The sequence below is a fragment of the Xiphophorus hellerii genome, chromosome 5 (genome assembly GCF_003331165.1).
Source record: "Xiphophorus hellerii strain 12219 chromosome 5, Xiphophorus_hellerii-4.1, whole genome shotgun sequence".
Lineage (NCBI taxonomy): Eukaryota > Metazoa > Chordata > Actinopteri > Cyprinodontiformes > Poeciliidae > Xiphophorus > Xiphophorus hellerii.
Window position 1 is genome coordinate 7,095,689 of NC_045676.1, and position 17,483 is coordinate 7,113,171.

A 17,483-nucleotide genomic window follows, 5' to 3' on the forward strand; every position below is an offset into this window, starting at 1 on the left:
ATCCCAACAATACAGATGGTTTTGGGAGATTTTAAACATCATTAACTGGAATTTATCATGACAGCATTTAATTAAACTTCTTATTACAAGATGCTTATCAAGGTAAACGAGTCTCTGCTCCAGTGCACTTGATATTAATGGTTGCTGCATCTTCAGTGTGCTATGAAGTGCTGCAGAAGCCTTTTAATGACCCATTTATTTAAGTAAGGGGTGTAGCTTCAGGGAAATCTGCTTTAGGAAAACTCAGAGTTAAGGGGAGGGTTTACATTCTCTTAACATTTAAGAGAATGTTAGCACGAATAAATGCCGTTTTATTCATGCTAACTGTGAAAATTACTCATATAATTTACTAAAGGGAGGTCAGCTCTACCCTGGCAGAGCTAATCTTTGTCCAGACAGATAACATGTCCAGCTATCCCACCTCCTCCTCAATAACATAGAAAGCAAATATTACATGTCATCTTAGTTGTCTGGTTAGACAATAAATCAATAACAATATATACTGCAACAGAAACGTGATCAATATCTGATAGAATATTCAATGTACAATACATAGAATATTCACTGAACTCCGATCCAGAACCGCACAGCATTCTGGGAGATGTAGGCAGAGGGGAAAGTAAGGTTGGTGGAACTAATTAACTCGCGCGTTCTTTGGTTGCCTAGCAACAACCAGCTGAGTAACTCATGGTTGCCTAGCAACAACTTGTTGAATTTCGCCACTGTGTCTTATAACTGCTTAAAAATAAAAAAGAAACAACGTGGAGTGAAAACTGTGGATGAAACAGTAAAGCAGTTTGGCAGTATTTCAGATATTTAAACAAAACACTAATCAATAATTATCAATATCAACTAATATTAAAAGCTTATATTGTGATACATCTTTCAACCATTTTGTCCAGCTCTAATTAGTTGTTGTGCCAAGTAAAAAAAAATTATTATGAAGTCATTATGAAGTCAATGGAAAAAACAGAAATGAGTTTTACACAAAAGAAGTGAATAAAGGAACACAAATAAGACTCAAAATGGCTTATAGTGAGACGACTGAATGAATCAAATAATCAAACGTAAATCCAAAGCTTTTCAGTTGGAAACAACCCCCCCTCTGATGTCAGTGTGTGAACAGTTGCTGCTAACACCCCGTCTATTTATTCTGCAGCACCGTTTCCCTTTTCACATTATGCACTCGCCCGGTTTCCCCTTCAAACCCGCTCCACTCCTCCTGATTTTCATCAGCCGTGTTTAAAGCCCTTCTATACAATGTTTTACAGCGCAATCACAATTTGATGTACCTACAGGAAGCAGTTACTATGGCAACCATACCATGTCGCCACAGACGGATATTTAAGAACCTCAGTGCAGAGGTATTTTTCAGGGTTAGTTTCTTTTTAATTTCCATCGCAGTCGTGCTTCGTGTTTCGCGGGAGGCTGTAAATACGTTAGATCGCTCACGCTGTGCACTCCCTGCATTAAGCATCTTTAAAACTGACCTCCACAGTGAGACATCCCTGCTGTCAATTTGTTTGTGCAGCTCATTAGAGAATCTGCATCCAGTTCATTAGCGACTTTAGGAACTGCTTTATCCGTTTGCGCATCGACATATGGAGCTACCTTTCCCTGTTGAAGAAGTTAAAGGGCAGGAAAGAAATACTCCGCTTCACGTCAATTGGCTGTCTGTCACAGCGACGTCTTGAAAATCTCGTTTGTGATGATGCTTTTTCACACACATATGGTTCCCACACACAGGAAAAAGAGGATGGGGTACAGTTTTTTCCTTTTATCTGACTCTGTTCTCACTACTGTTGGAATTATGGATGTTTGGACTAGATTAGTTTGTTTTTTAGAGACTAAATCTGAAGATGACTAAGTAGGTAAGTAAATTTTGTTTATAAAGCGCTTTTCACATATATAAAATCACAAAGCGCTGTACAATAGAAATCAACCTTAAAACCATACAAAACATAAAACCAACATAAGAAACATAATAAATTAAGAGACAAAAGCCCGGGAAAATAAAACATGTTTTTAGTTGCTTTTTAAAAACAGCAACTAAAAAGACTTAGTTGCTGATTTTTTCTTTTTAAAAAAATTAAGAAGAACACTGCCACAGCTAGAGATAAACATTCAGTTTTTATTCCTTAATGTGCCAAAAACATGAAAACCATTACAGTTTACTGGTGGCACACAAGGACAAATAGCAACTTTAGAGGCAGACACTAAAAACAAGGGCTTGGAAACATTTGGAGAGCAGGGATGGGTTCTTGAATGGAGTCTAATCCGTGAAAAGCTGCTGACCTTTTGACCCCTGTGACCTAGACAACCCCATATGGACACAGGGTATGGACTACCTCACTAATCTGCCCCAGCAACATTAGGTAATACCAAACAAGAAATCAGAGTGGTCTCCTTAGGGGCACAAACATTAATCTGACCATGTGTGTCAGCGTGTGTAGGGATGTGTGTGGGTGTGTGTGGGTGGGTGTGTGTGTGTGATCAACATGCATTTAATGCTGCGAGTCGCAGCGTTGTTACAACGACAGTTGGGGGAATAAACTTTGTTCCAGCGAGTTAATGCAGCCCCACATGGCACTGTCATGCACATCTGTAAACTGACGTCAAATCCCATCAAGATTTGTCTAGTTTTTATATAATGTCGAACATCTATAGCGATTGCTAAAATATCCAATCCAGTTCTGCAGTTCAAAGGGCAACCATGACACAATAATGTCTTCATAGGAGCTGTGGAGCGCGCACACATCCAGAAACATCCAAAAGCACGAACAAGATGAATATGCCATAAGTTATAAGGTGATTGGTAATAAGGTTATAAGGTAATGATTCTGATTATTTGGCGCAAAAAAGTCACTTTCCTAAAATAACGGCCCAACTCATTTTCAGCCAAAAGTGATTCATTTTTTGGGGCAAAAAAGTCACAGCCTTTTTATTGCCAAAAGATAATTTAGGAGAAAAAAAAACATGTTTTGCAAAACTGACAAAGGCTATTATATTTTAGGAAGGTTTCTTTATGTCAGGAAAGACTAACAGAGCTCAATCATACTAAATATTTTTAGTCTAGTTTGTAGCGCTAATATCTCAGAACACTTAAAGACAAAACTAACTTACAGGTAACTTTTCAGCAAGATATAGGAGCTTGTTTTTAGTAAATAATTCCTTAATATTGATGAAAACGTTCTAGTTCCATTGACAAATTATTTAATTCATAAAACAAAATCCCCATGTTACAAGTGAAATAACCTGCCAATGGAGCTATAGGGCTTTATGTCTCCCGTCAACTCATAAATGGAACCATCAAGATAACGGTGTGCTTAAACAATATCTGATTCAATATCAATTCAAAGCAGTTTTTCTCTGTTTACCACATCAATTAGTCCCTCCAGTTTCTTGTGAATTATTGTGGAAATTCAGGCAAAAATCAACAAATCCCTGCAATTTTTCATGCTAATGCATAATTGTGAGTTTATTGCAGACTTTTCACCAAAAATGGTGAAAAACATTGGATCTAATTGATGGTTTTTTATTGAAAAAAAAATGACAAAAACAACTGCGAAATCTTGAAGGGACTGAAAAGATGTTCAATATTATTTATTGACCTTCATGTTTCAACAAGATCTAGAGAAACTCATCCATGCGTTTATCTTTAGTCGCATTGATTACTGCAACAGCGTCTTCACAGGTCTGTCCAACAAATCAATCAAACAGCTGCAGCTGATCCAGAACGCTGCTGCTGAGGTTCTCACTAAAACCAGGAAGATAGAGCACATAACACCAGTTTTAAGGTCCCTTCGCTGGCTCCCTGTAGCTCAAAGAATAGATTTTAAAATACTGTTGTTAGTTTTTAAATCACTGAACGGCTTAGCACCACAATACATAAAAGATCTGCTGTTGTTGAACAGCAGTTGTTGATCTTTTATCAACAACCCCAGAACCAGAACCAAACATGGAGATGCAACATTCAGCTTCTATGCACCACAAATCTGGAACAAACTTCCAGAACACTGTAAAACAGCCGAAACACTGAGTTCCTTTAAATCTCGACTAAAACCCACCTGTTTAGTCATAATTGATACGTAATTGATTACGTATTTGAAATGTAATCAATTACGAATTTCATGATGGCACTGGACTTAATGTAATGTTTTGACTGTTGATTCTATGTTGCATGACTTTGTGTTTGTTATAATGTAAAGCACTTTGAAATGCCTTGCTTCTGCTATACAAATAAAATTTAATTGATTGATTGATTTAATTTTAAGAATTTATTTATGTTTTAAGAGTTTAACAGGTTTTATCAATACATTCTGGCAGAACCGGCCCTTTAAGAGCATTTATGACCTTGATTTTAGCCCAAAGGAAAAAGAGTTTGACACCCGTGGTTCAAAGGAACGCAGTGTGAGCACGATTTGGGGATAATCTGAGTCAGAAATCCTCAAAAAGGGAATTTGGATTTGTTTGCGTTTGAGAGAGGGAGAGACATGCAGGAAGAGATGTGCAGCAGATGCCTCCATCTTATTGTAAAGACGAAGGAGGCTTAGTGTAAGCAGATTCTGGAAAGCCTGTATTAAAGTGTATGTAGTAGTCGCAATGTGTCTGAAAGGGAGAGCTGAATGCGGTAGTGGTCAAACTTCAGACCCACTGCTGGTTTGGTTTAATAAAACACCCAGAGTTCAAAGTTCAATGTCATTGAAAATGACGGAAATTAAAAAACAACATTGAATTGGTGAGAAGAAAAGAATATTAAGTAGTTTCTGTAGAGTTTTGGCCACTGACAGCTTCCATAACCATACAGCTGTCAGCCATAGCAAAAAACAAAAATCTCTAAAACACCGACGTCTTCCCAAAAAAATAATAAGCAACTCGAAGCTCAGCACAAGCTTCGGGGTCGGCGAGTTTTATGAGACTAGAGAAAACATTTTCTGTCTACTTAGTCAGCACGCGGTTGACTGGAGGAAAAAAGATACAACTACTCAGAAAGCTGCGTCTTTTTCTAGATGCAGCTAGTCACGTCTGCTAACGCAAACATTTAACTGAATCAGTGGAAGTGAAAGTTGTAATTACTTCAATGGAGATGTCTGGCAGACAGAAGAAATGAAAATGAGCAAAAGTTCTGGACATTATAAAAGTGTGCACAAGCTTTTACTTTGTACAGATTTCTTAAGGGATAAATATGTTGATGTTCAGTGAGTATTAGGGCCATACTAAAAACAAATCAAAAATGAAAAAATAAAATTCCGAGAATAAGGTTGCATGAGAATAAAATCATAATATTACAAGAATAAAGTCAAAATAAAATGAAAAAAAAGTCACAATATTTCGAGAATAAAGTCATATTCGGAACATTATGACTTATTCTCATAATTTTAACTTGTTTTATTTTCTTAACGTGATCCTATTGGTCGTAAACTATAAAGCATTTATAAAAGAGATAGATTTTCTTTTATGTTAAAACTGAGAGTCTTAGTTTTGCACACCGATTAAAATTAAAAAATAAGACTAGGGAGACACATTTTAACACCATGTGGTACCAGTATGTTCTGTTGAACCAGAGCAGTTTGTGAAACAGCATAGCAGTAAATGTCTGCTGATGTGTTCAGTTCTTTTTTCATTCACACCATAATTACTTTCCTTTTGGGTTAATAAATATGGTCAAAATGGATAAATATGCTGCTGGATACGGAGCTGAAGTTGTAATATTTGGGGTCAGATTCTCAGACTGAGTCAGTTATTGTGATGCTGCTCTCACCCTGCTGGCTGGGCTCCTGATCAGCCGGCGCCTTTCTGACGGTGAGGTCCAGTGGGCCGTCCTGGTCCGCCATCAGAAGCTTGCTGAGGACTGGGTTCTGTGCAGAGGCAGCAGCCGCACCTCCTCCTCCCCCTCCGCTGTTGCCGGCTCCCGTCCCGTTGCTGCTCTGGATGCTGGCGGGGGCTGAGGTGACGGCGGTGGGGCTGAAGCCCGCTCCCGGAGTCGGGGACGGAGAGGAGGAGGCCGACGACGGAGGGGAGCCGGGCGTGGGCCCGGTCGGGGAGGTCGGGGCGGGTGGCAGAGACACCGCTCTCGGCAGGCTTTGGTCCTTCATGGTGCCGTTGGGCAGGGGCAGGTCTTCCTGAGTAGTTTTTGAGGTATATTCGGCAGCGAACTGGTGGATCATTCGCTGCATGATCTCACGAGCCACTAGAGGAATGTGAGGGTCAGAGAAACTTGGGAGGTCTGGAGGAAACGAGAAGAGGAAGAAACAGAGGAGCAGACGTTCAAATCAATCAAAGTTTATTTGTATGTCACATTTCAGCAGCAAGGCAGTTCAAAGAGCTTTATATCATAAAATCACAAAAATCAACAACTGAAATATTACATTTTTCCCAAGTGCCGTCATTCACACATCGAAATGTTGGTTAGTGTTTCATTAATTCTGGTTCCAAAGCAACTCTAAACAGCTGTTTTTTGGCTGTTTTGCAGTTTTCTGGATGTTTGTTCCAGATGTGTGGTGCATAGAAGCTGAATGCTGCTTCTACATGTTTGGTTCTGGTTCAGCAGAGCAGAATGTGTATGTGTGTACGATGTGTGTGAGATGTGTGTGAGATGGGGGTGTACAATGTGTGTGAGATGTGTGTGAGGTGTGTGTACGATGTGCTCCATCTTCCTGGTTGTAGTGAGAACAGAACATGTCAGCGTTCCGTCCTCGAGGAATTTGTTCAGTTGTTGGCATGTTCGACTGCTTATTTATCCCATTTCATCCCAAAATATAATCCTGATACTATGCTGAAATAATCCAAAAATCATGTTGAAGCGGCTCTTAATCCTGCCTATTGACTGCGCTGGAAGCAGCATGATATCAGAGTGCAGATCAGATTATCGCCTGCACTTTTTCCGATGGGACTCTATACACTTTCCTTCAGAATCCCTAAATGTTTTTTCTTGTTTTCTGGGCCAAATAAAGAAATTAAATAAACATGAGTTTATTTGAAGCAAACAATAACAAAATGTTTCAAATCCTGTGTTTGCATGTCTCTGAAATGTTTCAGTTTGTTAAATTAATAAATTAAATGATATGGATAATTTCCAGTCTTAATTTTCTGGATCATTTAGAAATTTATTTCAGAAAAAGTTTTATTTTTAGGTTCTATTTAATTCTAAACTCAATTTTCAGCAAAACAGGTTGAAAATCAGATCATTAATTTGCATTGGGTGTTTTATGCACAGCATGCAGAGTTGGGTAATAACTAGATACATTTACTCAATTACATTTACTTCAGCAACTTTTTGGAAAAATTTTTTTTTTTTAGGAGTATTTTTTCTGCACTGTACTTCTTACATTTACGTGAGTGAAATTTCTGTTAAAGTTTCATAAGTTTTTTGTTGAAAGTAACTGATTTGGATTATTTTCTTTTGAATGATTTTATTTTTTGTCACTTATATAAATTATTGTCATTTTGGTCCTTAAAATACCAAAATTTCCACTTAACATTACATTTTGGTCCGTCTGATGATGTAATTTGTAAATATTACATGAATTATAATTTGATCATTTACTCAGTACTCGAGTAGACCTTTCACCAAACACTTTTTTACTCTTGAGTAATTTCTTGGATGGTTACCTTTTACTTTTACTTAAGTAAAAATATGTTGAAGTATCGCTAATCTTACAAGAGTACGGTTTTTGGATACTAAGTGAGTCAAGATCAAAAATCGGTTAAATGTAACGTTACCCCAAAACAGTAATGATGAAGATGTGCAGATATAATCCAAAACTCAGATGTTCTTTGCTGTACAATTTGTGTAAGTTCATTATCTAGACCAGTTTTTCTCAAACGTTTTCAGGCCGAACACCACTGACCCCACTTAAACACTCAAAGACCATCTAACTAGAAATTGCCCCCACAATAACAAAACGAGATAAATATCAATCTGTGTTTTTTGTTTTCTTTCAGTAGTGATGATTGAAACGAGGAGCTGCCTGCCGTCCTGCTGAGCTGAAACAAAAGCTCGGCCCAATCAGAGTCTGTGGTTCCTAAAAATAAAAAATAAAAGAGAAAGCTACAGACTTAACTAAGAGACAATAAGTGGAGGTTTCCATGTTAAAACTGGAAAGAAAAGGAATCCACATAGTCCGGATTAATTCTAGATTAAGTTGGGTTACTTTAAGTTAGACATTATGAGCCCTGCAGCAATAAACTACTAAGATTACAATTTCTTATAAAATTCATCGAACCAATTTAAATCCCTTTCTAACTAACAGAATAAGTTCTGGCCTGATATCTGCAGAGCGGAAACAGATATCGGTCCACCTGTAGTCCTAATCAGCCTGGCTTTGCCCACACAGGCAGAACTACCTGTGGAGACACTAAATTTAGACAGAAACATCACATGCATGCAAAGACACTGGCAGCAGTTAGCAGGAGGTCAGGCACATCAACTCTGCTTGGGGTAAGCTCTTCCTGTGGATTGGTTTCTTTTTTCTGCTTGATGAATTAATGTTTCTTTTTATGTTAATGCCGTGGAAATAGAGTCAAATTAAGCCATCACATATGTCAAATCAAAACAAAAAAAGTAATTAACTGAATATTTCTTTTAATTCAGTAGATGTGTTTAGAGGTGAATGCATTCATTAAGTCCCATTTTACCTGCTCCTTTCATAGCTGATTAATTTTCTTATTCTTTTTGTCCCTGATGAACATGCTTTGAGATGGATTAGAATATTTTTCTGATTCAAATATGAATAATTCTTTGATGATACCAACCATGTTGATCAGTTCCATAGAAACCAGTTACAGTATCCAGTCCAATATAGTAATAATAAATAAAAAAAATAAATGCATACGACTATGACAAAACAATAAACCTAAAAACGTAAATTTTTTTTTTTAAATAAAATGGACATCAACATATTAAAATATTTTACTTGTCTCCCTTTCAGACGTACTGATCAGGATTTTATTTTTATTATTATTATTATCATTATTAACCTTTATTTCACAAGGAAAATCCCATTGAAATAAAAAATGTCTTTTGGAAGACAATCTTGGCTTTTGCTGGATGACAATATTCTTTTAGTTCTAATTAAAGTTCAGATTTTTTCCCCCTAGCAACACAGAAAAACTCACTTGTGTAATTTTGCATGAATTCAACCATTTAACATTGCATTAAAACCATTAAAAAACTAAAAATAGTGTAAATAGTTTGGAACCCAGGAAATAAAGACATTTTAATTTAACATCAACAGTTCTGTCTGCAAGTAAAGATTTTTAGGATTTGTCATCAAAAAGCTAAGAAAAATTAATTGCACTTTTCATCTGGACAGCTTTTTCAGATCTTGGCTCAAGTTTTTATTATGGTTTAGACTCGTTTTGGCGTTCTGGATCCAGCCTAGGACGGGAGAATATGGCTGAAAAACTTATCACAATGTAAGCGTTTATTAGTCGATAAATAGTTGTCGATATTGACAATTACTGATTACTTTTTTTGTTTCAAATACTGCCAGTCTGGTGGTGTGACCGTTCCTCCTTAATCCACAGTTTTCCCTCCACTCTGTTTTTTATTTTTAAGTATTTATATTAAACTGCTGCTATGCCACTTACTCAGCAGGTTGTTGCTAGGTAACCACAGAATGAGTGAGTTGCTAGGTAACCAAAGAGAGTGAGTAAGTTGATTCCACCAACCTTGCCTCGCTAGCATGAGAAGTTGAGCAGCTAAAGCATTTCCTCTGCCTACATGCCCCAGAATCCTCTGCGGTTCTGGAATATTCCACATATTGAATGTTGAATATTTTATCAGATGTACTATCTATTGGTCACATGTCTATTTTGATATTGTTATTGATTTATTGTCCAGCCCTAATTCAGCCTAATCGAACTCTTTAATATTTACGTATTTGGAAGTTTCAGCTGCAGTTTTAGACATAATGAAACATTTACCATGTTCCATGAATGGAGGAGCTGCAGCAGGGAGTCTCACCTTTTCTGTGGAACACAGCATTGAGGAAGTCTCGGGCCTGTCTCTCCAGCCGGCTGATCCGAGACTGCCCCTGTTTGAAGTCCTCACACTCCGACAGCACGTGGCCGCCTCCACCGTTTTCCACGATGTGCTCCTGAAAACACACACACACAGACACGCACACACAGCAACTTATTTTGTGGAACAAAAAGAGAAACGTAGAGCTGGATTTTATGAACCAAATCTTAATTAGCTTTTTTAAGTGGCATAAAAAAGCTGCATCTCTCTAATTTACCATAGAACTGATCAAATACAGTAGAAATCTTTTCACAGCTCTCCACTCATAGAAATATCAGGGTCTGTATATGATCTAATTACAGCAGTAAATTATTTATTAAAGCTGATGTATGTAACTTTCATAAAAATATGCTTTTATATATTTGTTGACGCTTTGTCGTGACAGTGTAGTATGAGACAGATAATCTGTGAAAAAAATTGGCTCTGCAGCCTTCTCCCAGTTCTCCCAGTGCTAACTAGAAACAACCAATCAGAGCCAGGAGGCAGGTCTAAGCGCTGTCAGTCACCCTCTGTTTAGTGCTGCTCATCCCCCAGTTGCTCTCTCCTTCTCTGCAGCTAACAGAGCCTGTCATGAATGCTAGGTTAGTTAGCATGAACAGTTTTGCTGTAAGTAAGTTATTTCGGTGCCATTATGATATTTAGGAGCTAATACATGAGGGTAATTGACAGCACTAAGACCCTCCTCTTGGCTCTGATTGGTTGTTTTCGGTACATTTCTTCAGAAGTCAAAAGTGGCTCCTATTTTAAAACATAATCAGGCACACATGCATACAGCTTTTTTTTTTTGCTTTTTATTATTTTTATGATTAACACTGAACACATACAGTAGTTCCATATTAAATGTGATAATGGATTTATTATTTTGCTTTTTGTGTTTCAAGGAGTTTTACAACTGTCATATAAGTGCAGCATTACTAAGAAAACAGAGATATCCTTTAAAATGTGCTGGGATTTTTCCAAACACACAGAAAAGCCCTAAAAATCTTCAGTAGATTTTATGTTTTAGAATCTGTTCACAACAGAGATACATGTCTGACTTAAACAGCTTCAATAAACAGCAGAGGAGTTTATATCAACCTTTGCTAATAAGGTGAGAGTCGAGAAGGTGGGTGTGTTCCTCAGAAAAGAGTTTGCAGTTTGTGTTTTAAATGCCTGGTTTCTTTCAGCTAAATATTAAATAAATGTAAAAGCTCTCCCTGCCAGGTTTAGTCCATGTTAATTCGCTGCAGCGGTAAATTGTTTTTCCTCTGTGTCTGAGCCAAGTGAAGGAAGAACTGCAACTGCAGCTGCTGGTATTCAACTAACACACGCATCATTACTTTAAATGGACTTTTTACAGCCAAATAAAATGTTGGAAGAAAACTAATTAGACAGATTCCAAAGTTTGGTAGTAGCTACTTGCCTTTATTCAATTACATTTAATTGAGTAATGTTTTTTGAAAACATTTAATTTTAAGAGTACTTTACTATGGTGTACTTTCAATACTTTTACTTGAGTAAAATTTCTGAATTTTCTACCCTCTGAACGAAAAACAAACATGTTTTAACCCAAAATTCACCAGACAGACACAGCAGCAGTTTTGTTAGTTTCATGAGTTTTTATTGAAAGAAACTGATTTGAAAAAAAAGTTGTATTTTTTTTTTTGATTGATTTTGTTATTTTTTGTTACTTATATAGATTATTGTCATTTTGATGCTTAAAATACCAAAATTTCCACTTAACGTTACATTTTGATCCAGCTGATGATGTAATTTTTAAATTTTAAATGATTGATAATTTCATCAGTTACTCAGTGCGTGAGTAGACTTTTTACCAAATACATTTTTACTCCTAATAATTTCTTGGACGGCGGCTTTTTACTTTTACTTGAATAAAAATGTGTTCAAGTAGTTTTGCTCTTACTTGAGTAAAATTTTTGTGTAGTTTAAAACCCTTCTGTAACGCAGCGAAGTGATGGGGGAGGTTATTTTGTAAAAATTTCATACCCATTTGTTTATGTTTCAAAAAATAAATTGACATAATAATTAATTACTTTATAATTTAGAGGAAAACTTTTACACTTCAGTGTTTTCATTTCTGAGGAATGGATGTGAAAACAGTCTGCTAGATGTTTGTGCACCACACTATTTATGTTAATGTGGTATTTGCTCAGCTGATAAAAATACTCTTAGTTGCGTTTGTTTTTAATTCTTTGTTGTCTCACTTCTAAAACTAAATTTACACCTTTTTTTATGTGGTAAATGTCAAAGTCTGTACTGCACATAGCTACAATAGTGTTGCAAAAAAACCTAATTGATTATCCGACCCACCTTGTTTTTCTCTCGTCTTAAGCAGCAGAAGAGACAGTTTTCATCGAAGGACCAGTCAGACACTTCCTCTGGCTCGCAGTCTGGATCAAAAATAGAAGACAAAAGGTTTTGGATTGATAATCACAGGCTCCAACTTGACTAATCTCAAACATAATCTAAAACACCCTTTCTCCATTCCTTGTTCAGATTAACAATAAAAAAAAAATCCCACTTTTAAAAAAAGTTTTAATAATTCACAGGTGCAGTAGGATATTTTCCTCACTGAATTAATGCGTTTAAAATAACGGCTGAGCTTATGGCACTGGAATAAAAGATGAATTTATTTTAAGACTTTTTACACATCTTCACTGGGGTGCTGCTAACTGTTGAGGTCGCTGTACGTTTCAACACTTAATATATAGCCTTTGTGTCATTTTAATTAAATATAGGGTATAATTCATCGACACATCAATGCCTTCTATGATGCACATTAAACAGCATTGTGATGACCTTTGAGACAAGTTTTCAAATATCCAAGGAGAGAAATCCAACACGCCGTTTTAATTCACAATCTATTCAAAATGTAGACTCAGAAAGCCAAAGGATCAGCAGCTGCGCTAAAAAGATTCACTTTTAATCACAGCCCCTTGATTAAATCTGGCAGTCATCAACTTTACACTTGGACTTGATGTAAAAATGAACCACATCTGTCAATAAAAGCCTAGATTTGTTTGAAGATGTTTGCCTTAAACCTGACATGAATCCTGACTGAAACAATATGTATACCTGTACACATGATGATCTTGCAAAAATGTTTCTTACAAACAGCTGGATGCAGAAAAATATATAAATCAATATTAAAATGCCTCTGACACGTTAAGATTTTAACGTTAGGATATTTGCCAGCTTGCAGACGCTGCAGCGCTCGTCCTGTTTATGTCCTTGAGCCATCACAGGGGCGGGGTGGCGGCTGCTGTTTGGCAGAGCCCCCCACTTCCTGCGATAATGATACAAGCCGACACTTTGCAGGTGCAAATTAACATTAGTTATAAGCAGAGAGCGGATAATGAAACTGAAACAAGACTACATTTGATTGGCTGAGCCAATCAAATGTACTCTAATGCCAAAGAAGTTGGTTGTGCGCAACACCCAGCTAAATCCAGAGTGCACCAACGCTGAAATGTTTCCAAAATAAAACATAAAAAAAACACTGAAGAACTGGAAATGAATCTGGCTGGAGAAGAACTAAAGCTAGCTCAGGTACAACAAAGTAAACTACTGTGAAACAAACTTTGAAATATTATTATTATTGACCCTATTTGATTATATATAGACTAATCCGTCCCTTTGGCACTGCTCTTGCCAAGGAGCTGCATGCACCTTTAAGCTGGTAGTTACAGGTCATCTATAAGGTGCTATTTGGTTTCCTTTCCTCTTTTTGCCCAGGTGCTGTCAACACAGCGGGGAGATTTTCGTCACTGCCGATCATTGACGCTGATTTGGTGTATTTAAGAGTCCACTTTAAGACTCCACTCGGTGCTGACAGGCCACATTTATGAGCGGCTGCAATGATCTGATGTCAGCCTGATGCAGAAGTGCAGACTGAAGCGCTCTGACAAGCAGGAAGGGGGGCGTTTTATATATGTTCACCTGTAACTCTGCAGCTTGGACAAGTTCTGCTAGTCAACGTGAAATAACATGAAAATGTTCAGTTTAAAGCAGCCAGGTATGCAGCCTTTATAGCTTATCAATCACTGATTTCATCAGTACGTCATTGACCTCTGCTTGTGACCTTTCTGATCTATTTTATTAACTATCAGATCTTTTTATTGTTGAGACATACAGCACTCACATTTATTCATATATTCATTCTTTATTACTAAATACAATCAACCTGGAGTATTTGCCCCACATTAGTCACAACTCACAAAAATGTTTGCTAAAGTTTCAGAGTATTTAGCAAACATTTATACCTCAGAGAAAAACAAACTAATTATAAGTTCCTTGAAACTTCAACCTATAAAAAAATTTTTTAAACCAAAAACACATTAGTTTACGGCTGGACAATAAATCAATAACAATATATATCAGTGGTTCTTAGCCTGGGTTCGATCGAACCCCAGGGGTTTGATGAGTCGGTATCAGGGGTTCGGTGGACCCTCTGCCGCGGAGGTAAAGACACACTTGTGTAAAGCTGTGATGACACGCCCCGCTTGGCCATCGCTTGCTGCAGAGGACCATGTTACACTGCTTGGCCAATCAGTGCTGCGGGGAATTTAGTGCACGCATATCAGCGGCTGTCGTAGTTGTACGTTGTGTGGTTTCTTTCTCAATATTTTAATCCATACTAAATATGTCAAGCAAAAAAAAAAGAAAATGAACAGACTTTGCTCTGAAGATGCACTTGCCAAGGTGAAGCCACGCCTCTCTGAACTGGTCTCCCAAAAACAACAGCAGAAGTCACACTGATTTGCAGGTATGCAATTTGTGCAAAACTTTATTCTGGCCCCCAAAAAGTATTTTGTGGATTCAAAACGACAAAAAACAAATTAAATTTAAAATAAAAACAATTAAGTTATTAAAAAAAATTTTAATTCTTTGAAAAAAAGCCAAATTTATTTTTAATTAGGAAAATAGTAAAAAAATATTTTTGGGGGCTGAAATTCTTTTATGGGGCCAAAATATTTTTGGGGGGCCAGAATAAAGTGATACTGTAACTTGCTTTGAGTTCATGGTTTTGTTCTTTGAGCAAAGGTGACGTTCATGCACGGCTCATTTTGTGCACCAGCAAAAAAACATATACCTATGTCTTGAATTTGGAAAAAATTTTTTTTTTATTTATCACTAAAGAAGGGTTCGGTGACTGCGCATATGAAACTGATGGGTTCGGTACCTCAAAAAAGGTTAAGAACCACTGATATATATCAATAGCTGATACATCTGATAGAATATACAAAGTATAGAATATTGACTGAAGTTCAATCCAGAACCGCACAGCATTCTGGGAGATGTAGGCAGAGGAAAGGCTTTAGCCACTCAACCTCAAACAGCTAGCTAAGCAAGGTTGGTGGAATCAACTAACTCACTCACATTTTGGTTACCTAGCAACAACCTTTGAGTAACTTGTGGTTTCCTAGCAACAACCAGCAGTTTCAGGTTTCTTCTCAAAACTGTTTAGAAATAAAGAACAGCAGGGTGGAAGAAAAACTGTAGATAAATCTGTAAAGGTCACATCACCACTTTACCAATATTTCAGATATATATATAAAAAAAGAAAATCAATAATTATCTATAGACAATTACTGATATTAACTGATATGAAGCGTTTATATTGTGATAAATTTATCAGCCATATTGTCCAACCCAACCTTATTTGGGGGAGATAATCACCGTGTGAATGGTAATTTTGTGAAATTAAATGTATTTTCCTAAATTGAACAGATAATTTCCATGTAAGGTTTAATTATTTTGAATCTTTTCAAACATCTTCCCCAACTTTACCAAGAAATGTGGCGAGAGCTGCTTGGAGTCTTGTCAAGAAAACTGGCATAAGGGTATGAGATCTTTCCAGGCACACGCAGAAAAAGATGCATAATGGCTTGGAGGAAATAAAGTAATCCTGTAGTTTGATTAAAAGTTAATTAAGTTGACTAAGTCTGAATAACATGAATATAAGTAATCACTCAATAACTTTCTGCAAAGCATCTCTGATTAATGATCTGTAATGATTTAAATATGTAATGATTATGTTAATGATTAACAACAAGGAAAAGATGTGATTTATTGTCAATGAATATGAAGTTATAATCATCTGAAATCAATTTAACAACAAGTTGAATGTGTTTACTGAGTTTTAATAGATAAAGTGAGTTATAGAATATAGCGAAGACGAATGTGCAGTACAGCCCTGAAAACAGGAAATGCCGCAAGCAGTTCTGAACAGATGGCCAAGGCGCACAGGAAGAAAGGAGAAGGACGGGAAATTCCACTGTGGTCAGCAAGCGGGTTGAGAAATGGGGGGGGACTTTTTCATGAGACACAGCGGCCGTGAAGGAAGTCACGTAGGCCAAACCTTCCCATACACACACATGGTGAGGAGAGGCATAAAAAGGGGCTGAAAAGAGGAACCAGCTGTTCCCAGTCCGGCGGCGCAGAAGGAGAGACAACTTGCAGAAGCAGCTACGGACCGCACTTCAGAACCACGGGGAAGCTCGGACTTCACACCGCTACGAAAAGGACTGGGTCCCATCGCCCCATCTCTGGTTCTTCATTCGGCCGTTGGTCTCGTCTCAACCCAGCACTTTCAACCTCTGCAACAAGACTTGGAGGAAGGACAAAGGTCCCTCAGGGATGAAGAACTGAGTTTTGCAAAAGGATTTGGACCCGTTCTGCTTTGTCTCCTTTCTAAGGAGGATTCTTCCACACAAGGCAAAGACCTCAACCAAGAATGCTAGAAATTCCTGTTGCCAAAAGATCCACCATCGTCTGGGTATGAGTTGAATCTGCTCCTTGAAATTCCATTTCAGAACGTGCGACTTATCTCTTAGGGAAAGAAGACAGGGTAGTAGGATTGTACATGTAAATTTTATTACACTGTTTTTGAATTATATACGATTGATTATTGATTTGTATGTCGCATATCCCTGCTTAAGCTTGCTCAATAAATTTATACTATAAAATTCTAACGAGGTTGGTGGACATTGGAATTAATAGAGTCATATAATCTTTGTCCAGTTCTTTTAATTAAGGTAAAACTAATGTACATGATTCCAGTAAATAGGAGGCTTCATAATTTCCTTCGGTGAGAGTAAATAATGACCCTGGGACTTACCTCTAAGTCACTAAACATAATCTAGCCGGTTCCAAGTGCAAGTTATGATTTAGAAAGTGGGCTACCGTTAACAGAAGTGGTTATTGGAATTATGCAGCTGCGAGGGCTACTCAGCTGATTGTTTCTTAACTGTAAAGGGTCATAACTTCTGGATTGGAGGTAGTTAGAGCTAGACGAGTCACTTTCGCTACCAGTTTAAATAGATTATCTCTTATAGAGTACTCTTAGGGTAATACCCAGGACTCAGAGATTTTCCGGACCTGTTAGACGGAGAACTGGTCAGTAGGCAGCCCTGGGGAGTAGTGAGGAGTGGGCGGGGCTGACTATTGCAGGATAACC

General features: G+C 37.4%; 1 protein-coding gene across 2 annotated transcripts in view; it reads right to left on the reverse strand.

Annotated features, from left to right (window-relative positions):
* lcor (ligand dependent nuclear receptor corepressor) overlaps nt 1-17,483 on the reverse strand; it is a 208,563-nt gene that overhangs the window by 12,818 nt on the left and 178,262 nt on the right. For both annotated transcript variants that reach the window (XM_032563380.1, XM_032563381.1), the window contains exons 3-5: nt 12,335-12,414; nt 9,968-10,100; nt 5,762-6,226 (exon numbers count right to left, since the gene is read on the reverse strand). In XM_032563380.1, the coding sequence (XP_032419271.1) occupies nt 5,762-6,226; nt 9,968-10,100; nt 12,335-12,414 (678 nt within the window). The remainder of the gene's footprint in view (nt 1-5,761; nt 6,227-9,967; nt 10,101-12,334; nt 12,415-17,483) is intronic.